An 18,272-nucleotide genomic window follows, 5' to 3' on the forward strand; every position below is an offset into this window, starting at 1 on the left:
TAAAATTTTGGGCAAAAATAACTAGTGTTTCCTAATTATAGAGTAATATAATTTGGATTAGTGTTTGATTCAAGTATTGTTGTAGATGTTTTTCAATTTTTGGTTACTATTTTTTCATTAAGATTCTTGATGCAGAAAGTATGGAATCGAAGAAGCTTGAAATGGGTGGATAGGGTGACATCTGAACATACTTCATACATGTCATTTGAAGTCAAATGACATGCAAGAGACATGTTTAAATGTTGCTCCATCCACTCATTTAAAGCATCCTCAACTTCAAACTTCCTGCATCAAGAATCTAAATAAAAAAATAGTAACAAAATATAAAAACACTTACAATAATACTTGAATCAAACACAAATCAAATTTGCATTACTCTTTAATTAGGAAACATTAGTGATTTTTGTCAACTTTTTGAGTTCTTGATATACAATCTCACCCTTTTTTTTGCATACATAAGTGATCATTGAAGAAGATCTTTTACTATTATTCATTGAATTTTCTTCTTCCTTTATTGAAGGAAAATAATGTATGCTTATATTAATCACAACTCAAATCTTTTATACATTTAACTTATCAACACTTTTGACTTTGACATGACTCCCTCTTTAAAATAAAGGAACAACCAAAATATAACAATGACTGTCACACATCTAGTTTAAAATCAAATATAAAGCTATCATAGACAATTAAACCCGATATAAAGTAACTTCAACAAATAAGAAAAAATAATGTTAAAAATGTTATTTCAAAGTAGTATTTGTTAAGACATTACAACACAAATAACATCAATAAAAATAAATGATAAAGATTAAAGAAACCATATAAAAAAGAACTTGTTTAAATTATAGAAACTAAGAAATAAAAAAAAATAAAAAAAAAGTAAATAAAATTATATACATAATATATATTTTTAAAAATCACATCGAAGTGATTTTCATCCCATCTCAACATAATTTTATAAATATATGATATTAAGTAACTTCAACAAATAATAAAAAAAGACGGTTAAAAATATTACTTTGAAGTAATCTTTGTGAAGTCATCACCCACCACACAAATAATATTAATGAAAATAAATGATAAGGATTAAAAAAAATTATATATAAGAAAAAAAATATTTTAAATTATAAAAATTAAAAAAAGTAAATAAAACTATAAAAAGTAAATAAAATTATATATATTTATATATAATATTTTAAAAAAAAATTCACATGGGAGTGATTTTCATCACATCGCAACATAATTTTATAAGTATATAATATAAAGTAACTTCAATAAATAAATAAAAAATTAGTATTAAAAATGTTACTTCGAAATAATATTGGTCAAGTTATCATAACACGAATAACATTAATAAAAGTAAATGATAAAGACAAAAAATCTATATATATATATATATAAAATAAATAAAACTAAAAATTTTATTTTAAAAAAAATAAAAAAAAATATATATAATATTTTTTGAAAAAATCACTTCAGAGTGATTTTCGTTCCATGGCATTGTCGCAACACAATCTTATAAATATATGATAGTGCGTAAAAGTTGAAAATAAAATCAATTGCTTTTTTGCAATTTTTATTAAAAAAAAATAGTAAGAGATTTTGCAAATTAATTTACTTTATAATATTGTATCCATTCATATACATTTAACATAATTTGTTTGCTTCATTTGACATGAAAATCCTGACCTGTAAGTCTGTAACTGTAAGCGGCGTGGAAGTCACAAGGAAAGGAAAGGTCAATTACGAAGGCAAAGCATAAATCGTGTGACAAACTGAACTGAATCGAATCCAAGTGCTTTTTTTGCCTTCAACTCACTCAATTTCGATGACAGAACCGTCTCCTCCGAACCCTAACATTCGCAGTCAACAACACTCCCTCAGCAGCGATGAGGAACCCCGCGATGATGACGACATTGAAGATGACAACGACGACGACGACGACGTCGTTCAGGAATCGAATCGCGGAATTCCCCAATCCGCAGAGTCCAAGTTGCGGGAGCAGCGTTTCAAGGTGGAAACCCTATCGCGACGGTTGTCGTCGGAGCTGGTTCCTATCCGCGTCCACGACGTGGTTGTAAGCGGCAACACGAAGACAAAGGATTGGGTGATTGAAGCTGAGCTCAAAGGCATCGAGGACGCCACCACCATGCAGGAGCTTATGCAAGCTTCGCAAATCGCCATTGCCAGGCTTCAAGCGCTCGAAATCTTCGATTCCTGCAATGTTCGCCTCGAGGCAGGACCACCAGAACTCCCTAACACCGCCAATGTCATCGTCCACGTTGTCGAATCCGATAACAAAGTTTCCGGCGAATGCGGCGTTTATACCAAGCCCTCGGTACACTCTCTTCTCCTCAAATTGATAATACATTGACTCGAACTGCATACATGTTACTTTGGTTTGAGGCATTACATTGTACAGAAACGTATATGCAACTGAAGTCGGAAATTTAACTCTGATTACATAGATACTCAAGCTTTGATTTGAGTAAAACTAACCTCCTTGACACTCTATGGCAGATTGAATGGTCTCAAGCTACATCATAATGTTTTTCCTCGGTGATAACAAGGACAAGGGAATCTAATTTTTTTTATTTATGTGATGTTTGTAGACTAGTTCTTGGACTGCTGAAGGTACTCTTAAGTATAAGAACTTGCTGGGATATGGTGATCTATGGGATGCTTCGTTGGCCTATGGTGCCAACCAAGCGACCGAGGTGAGTGTAGGGGTGTATGCCCCTCGCGTTAAAGGATTGTTAACTCCTATTGTGGCACGAATATCAATGCTTTCGCAAGATTGGCAAGAGTCATCCTCTTACAAGGAACGGTTGCTGGGCGCGTCTCTTGACTTGATCTCGACAAAGCACCATGACTTAGCATACACTCTTGGATGGCGTACCTTAACGGATCCATCACAGATGTCATCCAGGTCAATAAGGAGGCAGCTTGGGCATGGTTTAGTGTCTTCTTTGAAGTATACGTATAAAATTGATAGGAGAAATTCTCCTATTAGGCCAACAAAAGGATATGCTTTTCTTTCCACCACCCACATTGGTGGCCTTACACCGGATCACAGGAGCTTGCGGTTTCTGCGTCAGGTGCGATTAATTCATTTATTATCCTTCAATTAACATGTTACTCAGCAAATAAATGTGCAATGCATAAAAATATTAACATTTATGTTAAATGATTTTTAGTGTAAGAATTATTCAAATAATATTGAGAGTGACTATAATTTCCAAATTGGTGTGATCAGAAATTTTTAAATGATTTGATGTTATTATTAAGTAAATTACTGTTACAACAATAGATTTTTTTATGTGGAAGGATTCCATCTACTTTGTCAAATAAGATCTCTTCCCTTAAAAGAGAATCCAGTAGTTTGTGCATTTGGAAGTAAACTACTTTTGCCAATTGTCCCTTAGATTTCAAATTTGCAATTTTCGGAGATCTTGACTAAAAACATAGATCTATATGTTACAAAAGATTTGGTATTTATTTAACTATTGAGATTATTTTGTTAAATTTAGTGTTTTTTCGGGATCTTTGATGAAGTCAAGATCATCAAGAATTGCAAATTTCAAATCTAAAGGATGGTGTACTTTGCAAAAGGTTGAGAGAAATTCAGCCTTTCATGATGATAATAAGAGTCCTAGCACAATGTCTAAGCTATGTCATTTAATAGCGTGTTCTCAAAGAAATCAAACCTAGTTTTAAGGTTCTCATAGCATATGTTGATCAGATACACAGTCCTGCAACATGTTGTTGGGATTCATCCCAAGTCCCACATCGGTAAAATGAAGGAACATTGGCTAGTTTATAAGTGTCCACCATTCCACATAGTATGAGGCCTTTTGGGAAGGAGCCCAAAAACAAAACCGTGCGGGCTTGGGCCCAAAGCGGACAATATCATACTATGGTGGTGCAAAAGGTGGACAATCGGTGGTATCAGAGCCAGGTTCGTCTGGGTTTGATGCGGGAAGACCCTCAGTGTTGTGCCTCGCGATGGAGATTCGAACTTGGTGCCTTGTGTCGAAAGTCTTCCTGATATTGTGGTGTTCAGGCGGCGTGTCCCGTAGAGTTAACGGCGGTACAAGATGGTGACGGATTATCGCTTGAGGGGAGGAGATCACGAGACATGTGGTCCTTGGTCTGAGGGGAGGTTTGTTGGGATTCATCCCAAGTCCCACATCGGTAAAATGAAGGAACATTGGCTAGTTTATAAGTGTCCACCATTCCACATAGTATGAGGCCTTTTGGGAAGGAGCCCAAAAACAAAACCGTGCGGGCTTGGGCCCAAAGCGGACAATATCATACTATGGTGGTGCAAAAGGTGGACAATCGGGCCCAACACATGTTTGTTATCTTCTAGTGTCATTGCAACAAAATGTGGGAAAGAAGCATGATATACATAAAGAAGCTGGTTGGTGTCACTACATGTTAACTTGTAGTGTTTGTGTGGTATATATGTACGTAAAGTTCTTATGATATTTTGTGTTGTGTATATACATTCGAGAAGGCTCATCCATTGATGTGACATGAAATTGTATTGTACGTTTGCATAAAGTGCTTGTGTATTTTGCACGATATATATACACTTACAGTAAAATGAACCTAAAGCATGAGAACCTTAATGGCTGCAATCCAATGGCGAGTCTTGCCAAGAGTCTTAGAAATGGTGATCAAAGAAGCATTGCAAGTGGGGATCAGGTTTTAAGCTTTATGGTTGCAAAGAGAGGGGGATGGAGACCAAGGACGAAGAAACCGCGATGGGAATAGAAAATTTGTTTACTTGGGTTTGATACAAAAGTAGGAGTTAATCAATGCAATGTGTTGTGTCTCTTTATGAGTGGTGTGGTGAGGTCGTGCATGGATGGGAAGAGGAGGCTTGTGGAGTGGTGGCATGAGGTAGGCGACAATAGAAGCAAGGTTGGGGTGGTGATGTGGTGGTTCAGATAGCATTAGATAATGACTCTGAGGGGATGACATTGTGGTGCAGTGAGAGTCATTATGTATTGTTGTAGTGATTGTGGTTTGTGGTTGTTTGGTTGGTTTGATTTTCAGCAAGATGGTGGTCATGGTGGGTTGTCATATCAGTTTGATTTGATGAAAGAATGGTAACTGTTGTGGTGGACAAACAATGGCTTCTGAGTATTTTCAGAGGCCCTAGTGAACGTGGCATACTCTTGATGAGGTTGGAAGAGGGTCTGTTGGGGTTGGTTGCTTGGTGAAGATGACGGTGTCGGTGTTCATGGTTTGTGTAACAACAGAATGTGGCTGTCTGAATTCATCGCCGTTATTGATGTGAGCAGAAGAACCATGATAGTTTATGTTGACACCAAACAACTAACAAGGTATAGAAGAAAAAGTAACTGATACTACAAATTTCTTTCAAATAGGTCCCTCCTTATGCAGGAATTATTGGGCTTCCACATAAGGAGTGTAGACACCCAATTTCGTCCAGGGGGCAAACAAACAGCAAGATAGGACATCAGAGGGCCCAAAGGCCCAAACCAATTTTTTTAGTGGCCCGGAACGGGCCGTTCCCGTCCGGAACGGGCCGTTCCCGTCCGGAACGGGCCGTTCTCGATCAGAACGGGCCGTTCTGGGTTTCTAAAATGCCTAAAAAGATATAGGTTGGAACGGGCCGTTCTAGACCAGAACGGGCTGTTCCAAACCAATCAAATGGCCTAAAATGTGTATCCCAGAACGGGCCGTTCTGAAATCAGAACGGGCCGTTCTGGTTCCCCGGAACGGGCCGTTCTGATTTCAGAACGGGCCGTTCTAGGGTACGAAAATACTACATAACGGCCATATCCAGAACGGGCCGTTCTAGACCCTGTCTGAAGCCTATAAATAGAGAGCTTGGGCACATTTCTGAGGACCTCCAAAATTTCGTCCAAAGCTCCATAGAGCTCGAAATTTCTCCCTTTTTTTTTTCTCTCTCTCTCTCCTATTGTACTTCTTGAGTTTTGTGAGGCTTATTGTAGTGTGAAAGGTTTCCACAAAGCACCTAAAACCTCCATAGTTGAAGATCCAATAAAGCTTGTTCCAAGGTATTACTCATCAATCTCTCGTTTTATCTTTCTCTTATTTTATTTTACATATTATTATTATAAACGTAATTATGTAGATATTTTAGGAGTTTACCGTGTAATTTAATTTTAAATCATGTAAATAATCATCAATAAAAGGGGATATAATATTTAATTTATTATTTATTATCGCATTAACTTCATCATAGGGTACCGATTTAGGGCGTTGTAAGGGTGTTTAATACCTTCCTTACACGTAACCGACCCCCGAACCCAATTCTGGTTATCAAGGCCATTATTGGATCTTTCAAAAAATCTTTTCTTTTTCCAATGTTTTGAGTAAAATATTGGTGGCGACTCCATAGAACCTATTTTCAAAATCATTGATTAAGGATTAGTCTGGTGTCCGAGCATTCCTTAATTGATGAGATCTTCGAAAGGATGTCTAAACCATAGGTCGCAAGATCGGAAATTTTCGGGTTGCGACAAGGAGAATTATTGGGCTTCCACATGGCTGCCAAAATGATAGGTAACATGTCATATTAGACGCGGGTTATCAAAGTGGCTGACTAACAAGGACTGACTTTGCTAACAAAATTCAATTTAGGGGACTTTGCCAAAGTTAAATCTAGGTACTATTATGACATTGCTTTACAATTTCAAGGATGAAAATGGGGTTTTACTATAAAAAAAAACTGTTTTAGAAAACTCTTCTACATTTTAATATTTCTTTTGTTTGCTCTGTTTCTTCAAAGTATTTTTTCTCGAGTAACTCATTTAACTTTTATAAGTTCTAATGCAGGAGTTTGATGTTCGCTTTGCGGTCCCTTTTGGGTTTTACAATGCAGCGCTAAACCTTGGGGTATCTGCTGGTGCTGTTTTTCCATGGGGGCTTGGGTTCAAAACCAAGCCATCTCCCCTTCCAGAAAGGTTTTATTTGGGTGGTGATTTTTCTCCAGTTTGCACCATTGGAGGACCAACGACATTATGGGGATTTAAAACTAGAGGACTAGGTCCTACTGAACCACGGAGGCAAAATAGGGATGGGTTTAATGATAACAATGTTGATTCCTCTGGATGGGACTTCATTGGTGGAGATCTTGCTGTTACTGCTTTTGCAGATCTCTCTTTTGATCTTCCAATTAGGTGGTTCACAGAACATGGAATTCATGGGCATGTTTTTGCTGGTTCTGGGAATGCTGCTAAATTAACTCAGAATGAATATAGGCACTTCTCTCCTCGGAAGTTCTTAGAATCCTTTCGAATGTCAGTGGGATGTGGAATTGTCATTCCTACTAGACTGTTCCGCCTAGAGGTTAGCATTTGTTCTAATTTCTTTATATTTAATTAAAAAGAAGCTCAAACTAACAAAAAGTTTTGGGAGAGTTTAAAGTAAAATGTCAGCGAAACAAAAATAGAGGATTTTGGGATAACCTTGTTATATTTTGATATTGGAAGAAAATAAAAGAGAAACAGATTTTTTTAATCTTTGAAATCTTGTTGCATTGTTATCAGGATTAGTAAATCTCATTCTCTCCTGCCCTCCACCGTTGCCTTTTATTAAATTGCTATTTATGTGTTATATCAAAGCTTTCTATGATTTCTTCACCAACATATTTCTTGTTTCAGGGTAATTACTTCTACATACTAAGAAAGGATGAACATGATCGTGGGAAGACTGGATTTAGGTTTAGCTTCTCAGCTCCTTCGTAGCAGCTGTGTTCTCTGTCAGATTTTCTTTTTAATTTTTGTGTAGTTCTTCAAGCATTAAATATTCTTTTGCTATCTATATCTACTATCCCAGCACGGTATTTATATACCTGACAAAATAAGATAGGACATTCATTCATATAATACATCTGCAGTTGTTTATTCTACACGAAGTTGTACGAAATTCAAAAATTATTCACTCATGTACTGCAATCGTGAATTGTAGATTCATTGCCACTGAGAATTCTTTACTTCTTCCATCCTGCTTGGATTGTGAAGTATACACCACTCTTTTATTGGTTGAGAGATCTTCTGTGTGGAGATTGTTATGTATTGTGTGTGTAATGTTTTATTTCTTCAAAAAAAAAATGCTTCAACAGGGCCCAACAATATGCGGAAATTTGGTGACTGTTGATTGTGTTAATATTAGGGAGACTTATACCCTGTTTGCTAAGAACACCCATATTCCCTTGTTTCTGGTTTATAAATTTACTTTCATACCCTAATTTGGTTGTACTCCCTTGTTTTTTAAAAGGTTGATTCTTCATTTCCCTGCACTCCCTCTTCGGAAAATAGTCCTTTTTTTTATATAAATAATCTTTCATTTTATTGAACTCCCTTAGTGTTTCTAATAATAGAACTCATTTTAATTAATTTATTTATTTCTTTTTGTCCTTATGCCGCTTAAAATGTAAGAACTTTCTCTATTTTTTTCTGTTTCATTTAAAGGACGGGACTTGAGTTTTTAATTCATTTTATAAGCTTCGCATTTTCTATTTTTATTTAAGTGAGTATAGTAATAAAAAAAATTATTGATGACAACCAGTTCTTGAATAGTTCTTATATAAGAGCAGTTTTTACACGTTTTGCACATGTGAGTAAGTTTCAATAGTAAAATTTATAAAAATTAGTTTATATTTAAGAACTTAACTCTTACCGGAGATGGGCTTAATTCTTACTTTTGGAAATGTTAATTATTTTCTATTGCAAGGTCTCTTCTGAAAAACGTTTTTCCAAAGTTAGATTTGTTATAAAATTTATTTTTTTATTTCTAACCTAGTAAAAAACATTATTATTTATACTTTTTCTTTCATCTAAATAAACCATATGAGCATGTGTTTTAAGGTTTTTTAAGTCCAGCTTCCTATAGAATGAAATATTTTTAAGTTCAATTTACAATGTTTGATTTATTTTAAAACAAGTGTGACCATGAGATTTTATAAATAGTCAACTTGAGAGTTACAAATAAAAGTCTTGAAATCGTTACTACGCTTTTGTAAAACGTTAACAACATTAAGATATTCCATATGGACATAAAAACGTTAGTTTAGTGTTTTCTGTTGACCGTGCCAAATTAATAAATTGTTTGGACATTTACCCAAAAAAGGAATGTCAATGAAAAAATAAATTTATTTTTCTTTGTGGTTTTATATTATAAATTTAATGCTTCTTAAGGCTTAACCTCTTTTAGAATATTTTTAAATTCATTTTATAGATGAGAATTTACCTTATATACGAGACATAGACTATTAAGATAGAAATAGTCATTGGATGCTACTTATCTCTATCGTAGATATTTTTAATCTAAATATTCGTTCCTTTTTAATTCCACCCAAACTATCAGGTTGTTAATTGGGAGTTGAGTTCAATTGCCTAAGAAACTAGTATTTAAATAAATTAGAAAATCCAGTAAATCGACAAACCAAGAAGTGGAATTGATCATTTAAAACCCATATATGAAATTTTGGGTGAAATAGAGTAAAATATAATCTCAAAGTTCTCATTTAATTTATTTTTATTTTAATGCGATCTTGTTTGTCAATTTGCTAAATAAAAAAAAAAACTAAAAAAAACTATACTGCTATTTTTCAATTTTAATTGCTCTTTTTTACTAATCAAATCAAGTTATCCTTTGTAGTTCCTATTAGGATTGCGTTTGCGAAATTGCGAATAAACCCTCAATTCCTAAGAGTGATACCTGATTTACACTGTTTAGAAAAATTATTACTTGCAATAGTCGCTACACGTACAGAAGTCTTATCATCTAATTGCATGAATAGAGAGAAACAAAAGGGATTATTATCAAAGATTTCAATCGCTGTTTTTGTAACATTTTGCTACCGATAAAAAAAATGTTTAATTGACATAGGAAAGCAAGACTTTGAAATTGCCTATTCCAATTTATTATATAGAAATAATATCAAAAGTACGATTCAATCAAATGCTAATCAAACAACAATATATATCAAAATAAAGTAAAGTCTAAAAATAAAACGCACCATAGATAAAATAAAATTCCTAGCCAAACTGTCACGAACAAGAACAAGATAAAACATTTATCCCAAGAAAAAAAATGCTTATATAAAATCTAAAATTGTAGTGGCCTAATTAGTAAGGTATGGAAGCACATTTTTTCGACCACTCTGGGCAAGAAAGTAGTTTCCTGCTTCAGTAAGGTGCACAGCATCCCAGAACAGATACTTTGACGAATCAGGGCATGTTAGTTCCATTATATTGCACACAGGACCCATCTCCAATAGCCCTGTGCCACAGCATCCATCAACTGTTTCTTCAAAGCCTTCATAAATTCACCAGCAAAGTTATAATATATAAAATAAAAAATAGAAGAAATATTATATATATAGAAAATAAGTTATATTTTTTACATTATCATTCCATCACAACCCTTCTATAATAATTATTTTAAAATTCATACTAACGATAATTTTGTATAATAAGTTCGTTACCTTTTATATATGATAATTATTTTAAAAGTCTTGATGAGCTGTATAAAACTTTTATGACTATTAAACCTAATAAAAAATTGAGTGAGTAATTACTTACCATATTTGGCTGGATTTCGGACCATATCCAGAATGGGCTTATAGATATCAAAATAAGCGATCTTAGCAGCTGTGAGTGTGGATTGGAGTAAATGAATATGGGATTGAAGCTTGTTGTTGTAGCCTTTAGAATCCAAGTTCTGTTGGATGTTACACAAACGTTGGAGCCAGTGTTGGCTTGGTAGCATGCTTGTTAATGTTATTTCTATTGGGAGACACCCAATTGGAGGAAGACCTGCCACCAAAATGCGACGTGCTCCTGCAGCGTAGAGCCTCTACAATATCATACATTAATCAAAAAGAAAAAAAAACGTTACTACTTTACAACAAATTAAACCTTGGTTAGATAATTATTTTAAGTGCATGTAATTAACATGCATGTAACATAAAATACAAACCTGAATAAAAGCATCAAGATTTTGTAGCATGAAATCTTGGTACGAGGAAATAGAACCATAGCGAGTGATCCTCACCGGTGACAAATATACATTGTAGAGCATATCATTAGTCCCAATACTAATCACAAACAAAGCGTTTTCGACGATATTGGTCGCTTTTTCTTCTCCATAAACGCTACTTATCCTTCGCATGGCTTGTTCAAACAAACCATATTGAGTGGACAAGCCAAAAACCTTGGCCAATGCCACGGTGTTGGGGTCCAAGCCGGCACCACCACAGGCAAAACTCACTCCAGTGATCAAATCATTATCGGTCACAAGTGGGTTAAGATAAGCAGGTAAGAGATCTTTGATGCCAAGAATTTGGGCAAGGAAATCGGTCGCTATTTTCCCGTTTGAGAACCTCCCCGTTGGAAGGTGGGTGGGAAAGTCACGACCATAGGGTAAGTGGTCACTACGAAAGAGAGTGTTAAAGTGATTGTTGTTACCCGAATCTACGGTAGAGTCGCCAAAGGCGAAGATAGCAGTGACATTACTAGCGGTAGTCACGGAATTTAGCATGCAAAGGGAGAGGAGAATGAAGAAGAACTTTGCTATGGAAGCCATGACAACTTGATAATGTGATGGATGTAGGTAACTAATTTTCGCTTGAAGGGGTATGTGCTAGTTCATGAATACTATGTTCTATTTATAGAGTTTGTGTGACATGATAAAAAGACTCCAAGATATAAATGTGATCTCTTGTTGGATGATAAATGATTAGGTTTTTTTTATAGATTTCAATCATCTATAAGCAAATCCTCAACAGAAGGATTTTTTCATGCTGATTAGAAAATGGTAGATAATGATTCTCGATCGGCTATCAATTAATTTAAAAATGCATGTTACGTTTCGTGCTTTATATTTGGATTTTTTTTTCTTTATTAATATAATTTTAATAATTTTAATCTAATTTTAAATTTTCAAGAAATGCAGAATATTGTTTTTGGTTTATATTAAAATATATCCATATGCACGCGAAAAAAATGAATTTTCGGAAACCAAAAAGACTTGAAATAAAAAACTTTTTGGGTCTTTTGATAAGTTTTAATTTCTTTATCTTTTATTTTTGCTATTACATTCTTTTTAATCTAAATATAAAATTTAAAGCAACACGGACAAAATTGTTTTCAGTTTATGTATATCCATGCTTGGAAAGTTGAAATTTCGGAAATAGAAGACTTAAAAGATTTAATTTGGGTTATTTTAATATAATCAAAGGGAATACAGTACGTTATCTAAATTATTATTTATCTAAATACCAATATCTTTATTTATTTATCTATATCTATTTCGAGATCTCATTTCTTATAACCAAAAGATGAATAATAATAATAAAGGATAAGTAATGAGTAATATTTGAAGTCAATTATTATTAAAAAAAATAGAAACAAGTGATTTATTTTGTGCATGACAACGGTTATTTTCAATATGTACATGCATTTTATAATTATTAGAGAGGTCAAGACACTTTATATTTTTAATAATTATATATAGATAGAATATTAGAAGGTTGTGTCTAATTATTTAGAAAGAATATAATAATTTTTTTTACATCCGAGGAATATAATGATCTACTAAAACGTGGAGACCAAAAGCAGTTACATATATATCCCTTTTATAATAGGTATAGATAATTATTATCATAAAAATAAAGTAAATATATCAAATAACTTTAATAAAATTTAATAATTTTTTTATAGGAGAATATTAAATATATCTAAATGAATGAAATGATAAGTTGTTACGCAAAGATATCGATAAATCTTCAAATGAATGAAATGATAATTTATTATGAAAAGATATTGATAAATCTTTATCTCCAAGAAATTGATGATAATTTATCTCTATGAAATGAGAGATCGGAAGAGAAAAGTAGTTTAAATCATGTCATAGATAAAGAAATTTAAAGCATAAAAGAGATGAAAAAAATAATTTAAATTAATAAAGAAAGTAAAAAGTTAAAGATAATTTTCGCAAAGAAATCAGAAAAAATCATTAAAAAAAAACAAAGATAAAATAGACAAATTAGTTTAAATTAGAATTTAAATTGTGTGATAAGAGAGGATGAAGATAAATACTAGAAGAAAAGTTTTTAAAACAGAATATTTGTATGGAAGTAGAAATGCCAACCCAAAAAAATTTAGGCCTAAATATAGCAAATTTTGACTATTGAGTTTTTGAAAAGAGAAAAAAGTATTTAACTTCGTTAAATTTCATTTTTTTTAAATAAACACTACAAATTTTAAATTTATTCCAATTGATTTTTAAATTTTGTTTTATTAACAAATACACATCATAAACTTTAATTTTATTATAATTTATCCTTAAACTTTACAATTTTTGCAAATAAACACCTGCAATTTTATCTTTATTTTTTTTTTTGTAAGTATCTTATTATATTGAAATTAAATTATTAAGATAAAAAAAATATCAATCATTTATTTATTTTAAATCACTTATTTATTAATTTTTTGGTACATATATACTAGTTATATATATATATATATATATATATATATATATATTAAAATACCATATAATTTAAAAGAAAAAAAAAAATCAAATGAAGAATTGCTTTTATCATTCTTTTTTTTTCTCTAAACACGTATTTTTATTATATTTTGAAGAAGAAAATTATAATATAAAAAATATTAATGAATGATTAATATATAAAATAAATAATTTATCTCTAAATTGATAATCTGAAAACTCTTTAAAAATAATAAATTATCAAATATTAAAATCAATTAGAATGAAATTAAAATTGAGAGTGTTTATTTGTAAAAGAAGTAAAATTTAATGATTAATTGAAATAAAATTAAAGTTGATAATGTTTATTTAAAAATCAGATAAAGATTAAGGATTGATTAGGATAAAATAAAGTTTATGATATTCATTTATAAAAAGTAAAATTTAAGATGATTGATTACTCTTTTTCTTTTAAAAAATAATAGGGTAATAATTTGAATTTGAATATGGACCTGTTTGAACATGTAATTTAGGTTGAATTCTAAGAATTTAGGCCCAATTCTAAGAATTTACGCCCGAAATAATGGCTTGTTTTTTATTTGGCCCAGAAATCAAGTCTATTTGACCATGACAATTGTATTTATCTATTTAATTTTATTTTAAAAAATTAAAACCAAATAATTATTTTTAATAATTATCATGGCTAACTAATTAAAAATGAGAGAATTGAGAGATTTAGATGCGTAAAAAAATTGATCCGAAACATATTTATATACATGTTGGTATGTAAAACTATAATAAAATAATAAATATTTAATTCTTTAACATTAAAATAACGACTTAAAATAAAGTTCATATATATTATACAAGGTTAAAATGTAACAGATATATTACTTTATATTATACATGCATTTTTATTATTATTTTTTAAATAACATAAGCATATGTGGTTAAATAAGTAACCATACTTATTTAAGAACTATTACAAAATACTCTATCGCATGATTCTTATCGACAACTGTTTTTAATAAGCAAGAACCACTTTAAGATTTTGGAATATAGATGCTCCATGTGAAATATAAAAATAGCAGTACTGTCCAGTTACTAGAAAATATTTATAAATTTATATTACTATAGACTACTTAAAAAAGTAGTGCATATATACATTACTTAAAAAGTCATATATATATATATATATATATATAATAGGAGTGACTAATCTCCTCGCTATGTTAGCCCCAAAATTTAACGCGACTACATACACAAGGCAGGATTCGAACCCCTGATCTTGCTTAAACGCACACGCTTGGAGTTAATCATAATTTTATATTAGTACATAATCATTCAACATATAAATTAACTAATTTTGTAGAGATAAAAAAATATTTAACCCCTTATAATTTAATACCCCATCTCACCGGCCTACATGCTAACTTAAATTTAACACTCCATCTCAACTTAAAATTTAAGATTTCATTCCAAAAGATGACAAAATTACCCAAATTGTACCACTCGAATCAAGATTTGCAAGCTACACTGCGTACTGCAACATGATATATTCCTCCGTACAACCGAATGCAAGGTTGGTAGACAGGTTGAATTCGATTTATATATCAAATCACCAACTGCAGATGAAGCTAAAACTTGTAAAGCCAACATAGACATATCGACAAGTAAATAGAGTTAGGCACTAGCACTATTCGATTTACATTCTTAAATCTTAACTATTCTGGTACTAAATCATTTGCTCAAGTGATAATTGACTCATCCGAGGATTATTTCCTTATCATCAATCATTGGACAAAGCTCCAAAGTTCTGATACCAGAAAGTTGCAAACAAAACAACAAATGATGACCAATTTTTCATGTATACCATTCACAAAATATACAACTCTGCATTTGTGAAGTCATGTGATTACAACACACCCTACTCTATCAAACAGAATGATGAGGCTGAGAGCAGCACCTATTGAGGAACCTAAGTAATGCATCAGCCTTTCTCCTAGCTCTCAAAGAGCCATCAACAGCCAAGCTTTGAAGAGAAGGAATGCTCCTTGGATTTGCCAATAGCCTCCTTGCCACCACTTCCCCCTCTTCTTTGCACAATCCTAGCAAAAGGGTTATTGAATTTTCCTTCCCTTTCACTGATCCAAATCTCAGAAGATCAATAAGAAGTGGCACCAATGCTCTACTATTCCTTATCTCTTCTAGCCCCTGAGAGCATCCAAGAAGCAAAGCTAGCACAGCAAGTGCATCATCTGTTACGCCAGCCTTATCATCCATCAACAACTCAACCAACACAGGAACTGCACCAGCTTCAACAATGTTTCCCTTGTTAGGATTGTACACTGCAAGGTTGAAAAGTGCACTTGCAGCATCTCTTTTCCCAATTGGAGTACCTTCTTTCAAGAGTCCAACTAAGGCAGGTATTACTTTTGCTCTTCCTCCAATTTGCACTTTGCACTCATCTACCATTGACAAGCTATATATTGATGCTGCTGCATTTTCCCTTGCCTCCATTGTCTTCCCCGATTCTAGTACTTCTACTATGTTGCCAACTGCTCCTGCTGCCATGATCAGAAGCTTGTTGTTGTCGAATATTGAAAGGTTGAACAAAGCTGTCACAGCGTGCTCTTGGATCCTTGAGTCTTGAGATCCTAGAAGTGTTACAAGAAAGGGAATAGCCCCTACCTCGGCTATGACTCTCCGGTTATCCATGCCGGTTTTCGCGAGTAATCGAAGTTCATATGCAGCTTGTCTTTGGATATCAGCAGAACCGGTTGCCAATTTTCCAACTAGAAATTCTGCTGTCATTTTGACAGCATCTGCAGCTGCTTTGTTTGCAGAAATATGATCAATAGCTTCTTCGTTCAAATTCTTCTTGCTAATGTTGTTTCCCTCAGTTGTAGGCTCATTCACTGGGACATTGTTGTCATAGCACCATTGATGAACGAGGCTCTTTAATGCATAGTTTGGTATTAGAGCAGTGTGAATTAGCCTTTGCCCACTTTTGGGGCAACTGTGATGGCCAGAGTTTATCCATTGTGCAATTGAGGTTCTATCATAAGTGTGTCCCGATGACACAATCACGGGGTCCCTCATTAAGTCAAGTGAAATGGGGCAACGAAATTCATCAGGAACATTTGGCGTCATGGACTGAGAGGATGAAGAACTATCATGGACTTTGTTGTGTAAAAATGCAGATAGTGGCTTACAATCTTCATTTTTTCTGTCACACTCTCCATCTCTGAATATCATGGATTTTGAATAAGAGACAAGAGATATGAGATTATTTATATTGGATACAACAATTAGTCCTCCTGTGCCAGCTTGATTCTGAGCTTCAGCCTCTAACTTGGATATTTCTCCATCATAATCTGAAGGGGTTCTCAAACCAATGCTGCTTAATATCTCTTCCACTTTGTCAAAGTCAATAAAACCCTTGTTCTTATTGTTTTGAAAACTGTTGTTGGCCATCACTTGTATTAGATGTTCTCTTCTTTGAATCTCTCTAGGATCAATGAGTAACTCAACCCTCTTTGCTTGCTTATGAAGAAGCTCCACTTGTTCCCTTATATCTGATGTTACATTAAGCAAACTCAAAGGAAGGATATCAAGGGCCCTTCCCATCTCCTTTACAAGCACATAAAATTGGTTTGCAATGAACTCTAACTGTATGAGACTCCAAAGAGAGCTTCCATCCTTGCATTCTTGGATCAAAATCTTCACTCTTCTGATCACAGAGAAGAGTTCAGTGAGACAAAGGATTGATGAGGGAGGAAGTGGAGTACCCGTTTCTTGAATCTCTTCAAACAAAGAAGAGAGGAGCTTGATCCTCCTTATCATGGATGAAACATTCCTTGTGTGCACCAAGGGAAACTTCTCCATTGAGCCAACTTCATTGGATAAGTGAATCAATGAACCTAGCAAGGATCCAGATGGTAACAAGTCTGGGGAGACCATCAACGATGATAGAACATTATTCATTGTGGTCCTTACGTTACGATGATGCTTCCGTTCATTCTTATGGTTCACAAAATTTGCTCTCTACAAGGAATTGGATTATTCTGAGAGCTTCTTAAGACATTTTTTTACATTAAAATAACTGTCAAAGAAGTTAGATGTTTAATTAAATGCATGGTACTTTGACTCTTTCTATTTGTGCAGTTAGTGCTACAGACAAGAAGAAAAGTATTGGAGAGAGTTGAGTATTTCTTGGGGTGCTGCCATTTGGAGGATTTTCCTGGCTTGCAAGATTAGTTATATTCTCCAGCCAGTTTTTTATTCAAACATGAATACTTTGAGCCATTTTTTTTATTCAAACGTGAATATTTTTTGTTAATGAGCCTTGTCAAACAACTTTCAACAGCTTGGTATGTCCACCATTGAAAATCTTTAGGCTTGTCTGATGAGATATCCAAATGAATATTTTTCAGTGCAACTTGATATTTGATATAAGTACAGTCCAAGAGCACTCATAACATTTCATTTTCTTGATCCGTCGTTTCAGGAAAATTGAGCATTATATGTAGATTATGACTCCTGAAAACCTCAACGGCTGATTCTAAAATCATCGTGCCATCCAGTTACCATTTCTTATGTCATTTAATTTGTCGTCTTCCGCCGCAGGATCCGTTGCAGCCTCTATAATAAGTCTCAACTTTTGTTCCTCTTTTTGCATCGTATATTAAGGACTTAATTCCACTTTTGATCATCCAAATTTAAATTTAATTTTAGTGCCATGTTTCTTTTGCGGATTTTTTTTATTCTAA

General features: G+C 33.2%; 3 protein-coding genes across 3 annotated transcripts; 1 reads left to right on the forward strand and 2 right to left on the reverse strand.

Annotated features, from left to right (window-relative positions):
- Positions 1 to 1,660: 1,660 nt before the first annotated feature.
- Positions 1,661 to 8,054, forward strand: LOC109792647 (Outer membrane OMP85 family protein). The gene is made up of 4 exons (XM_020352074.3): positions 1,661 to 2,341; positions 2,616 to 3,101; positions 6,841 to 7,353; positions 7,668 to 8,054. Exons 1-4 carry the CDS (start codon positions 1,832 to 1,834, stop codon positions 7,749 to 7,751), a joined length of 1,593 nt encoding a protein of 530 aa, XP_020207663.1. The 5' UTR covers positions 1,661 to 1,831; the 3' UTR covers positions 7,752 to 8,054.
- Positions 8,055 to 9,145: 1,091 nt separating this feature from the next.
- LOC109810274 (SGNH hydrolase-type esterase superfamily protein) lies at positions 9,146 to 12,175 on the reverse strand. Its single transcript, XM_020373699.3, has 3 exons — positions 10,990 to 12,175; positions 10,593 to 10,866; positions 9,146 to 10,326 (listed from the first exon to the last, which is right to left on the reverse strand). Exons 1-3 carry the CDS (start codon positions 11,593 to 11,595, stop codon positions 10,133 to 10,135), a joined length of 1,074 nt encoding a protein of 357 aa, XP_020229288.1. The 5' UTR covers positions 11,596 to 12,175; the 3' UTR covers positions 9,146 to 10,132.
- Positions 12,176 to 15,349: 3,174 nt separating this feature from the next.
- Positions 15,350 to 18,010, reverse strand: LOC109810263 (U-box domain-containing protein 1). Its single transcript, XM_020373689.3, has one exon. The coding sequence runs from the start codon at positions 17,485 to 17,487 to the stop codon at positions 15,436 to 15,438; it is 2,052 nt and encodes a 683-aa protein (XP_020229278.1). The 5' UTR covers positions 17,488 to 18,010; the 3' UTR covers positions 15,350 to 15,435.
- Between the last annotated feature and the right edge of the window lie 262 nt (positions 18,011 to 18,272).

This window comes from Cajanus cajan, chromosome 9 (genome assembly GCF_000230855.2).
Source record: "Cajanus cajan strain Asha chromosome 9, NIPB_CcT2T_4, whole genome shotgun sequence".
NCBI lineage: Eukaryota > Viridiplantae > Streptophyta > Magnoliopsida > Fabales > Fabaceae > Cajanus > Cajanus cajan.

Bases quoted from the DNA above. Each gene is read 5' to 3' on its own strand.
- LOC109792647 (XM_020352074.3), top strand. From the start codon at position 1,832: ATGACAGAACCGTCTCCTCCGAACCCTAACATTCGCAGTCAACAACAC. The intron at 2,342-2,615 runs GTACACTCTCTT...TGATGTTTGTAG, and splicing joins GCGTTTATACCAAGCCCTCG to ACTAGTTCTTGGACTGCTGA. The intron at 3,102-6,840 runs GTGCGATTAATT...GTTCTAATGCAG, and splicing joins GCTTGCGGTTTCTGCGTCAG to GAGTTTGATGTTCGCTTTGC.
- LOC109810274 (XM_020373699.3), bottom strand. From the start codon at position 11,595: ATGGCTTCCATAGCAAAGTTCTTCTTCATTCTCCTCTCCCTTTGCATG. The intron at 10,867-10,989 runs GTTTGTATTTTA...ATGATATTGTAG, and splicing joins ATCTTGATGCTTTTATTCAG to AGGCTCTACGCTGCAGGAGC. The intron at 10,327-10,592 runs GTAAGTAATTAC...GAATTTATGAAG, and splicing joins CCGAAATCCAGCCAAATATG to GCTTTGAAGAAACAGTTGAT.
- LOC109810263 (XM_020373689.3), bottom strand. From the start codon at position 17,487: ATGAATAATGTTCTATCATCGTTGATGGTCTCCCCAGACTTGTTACCA.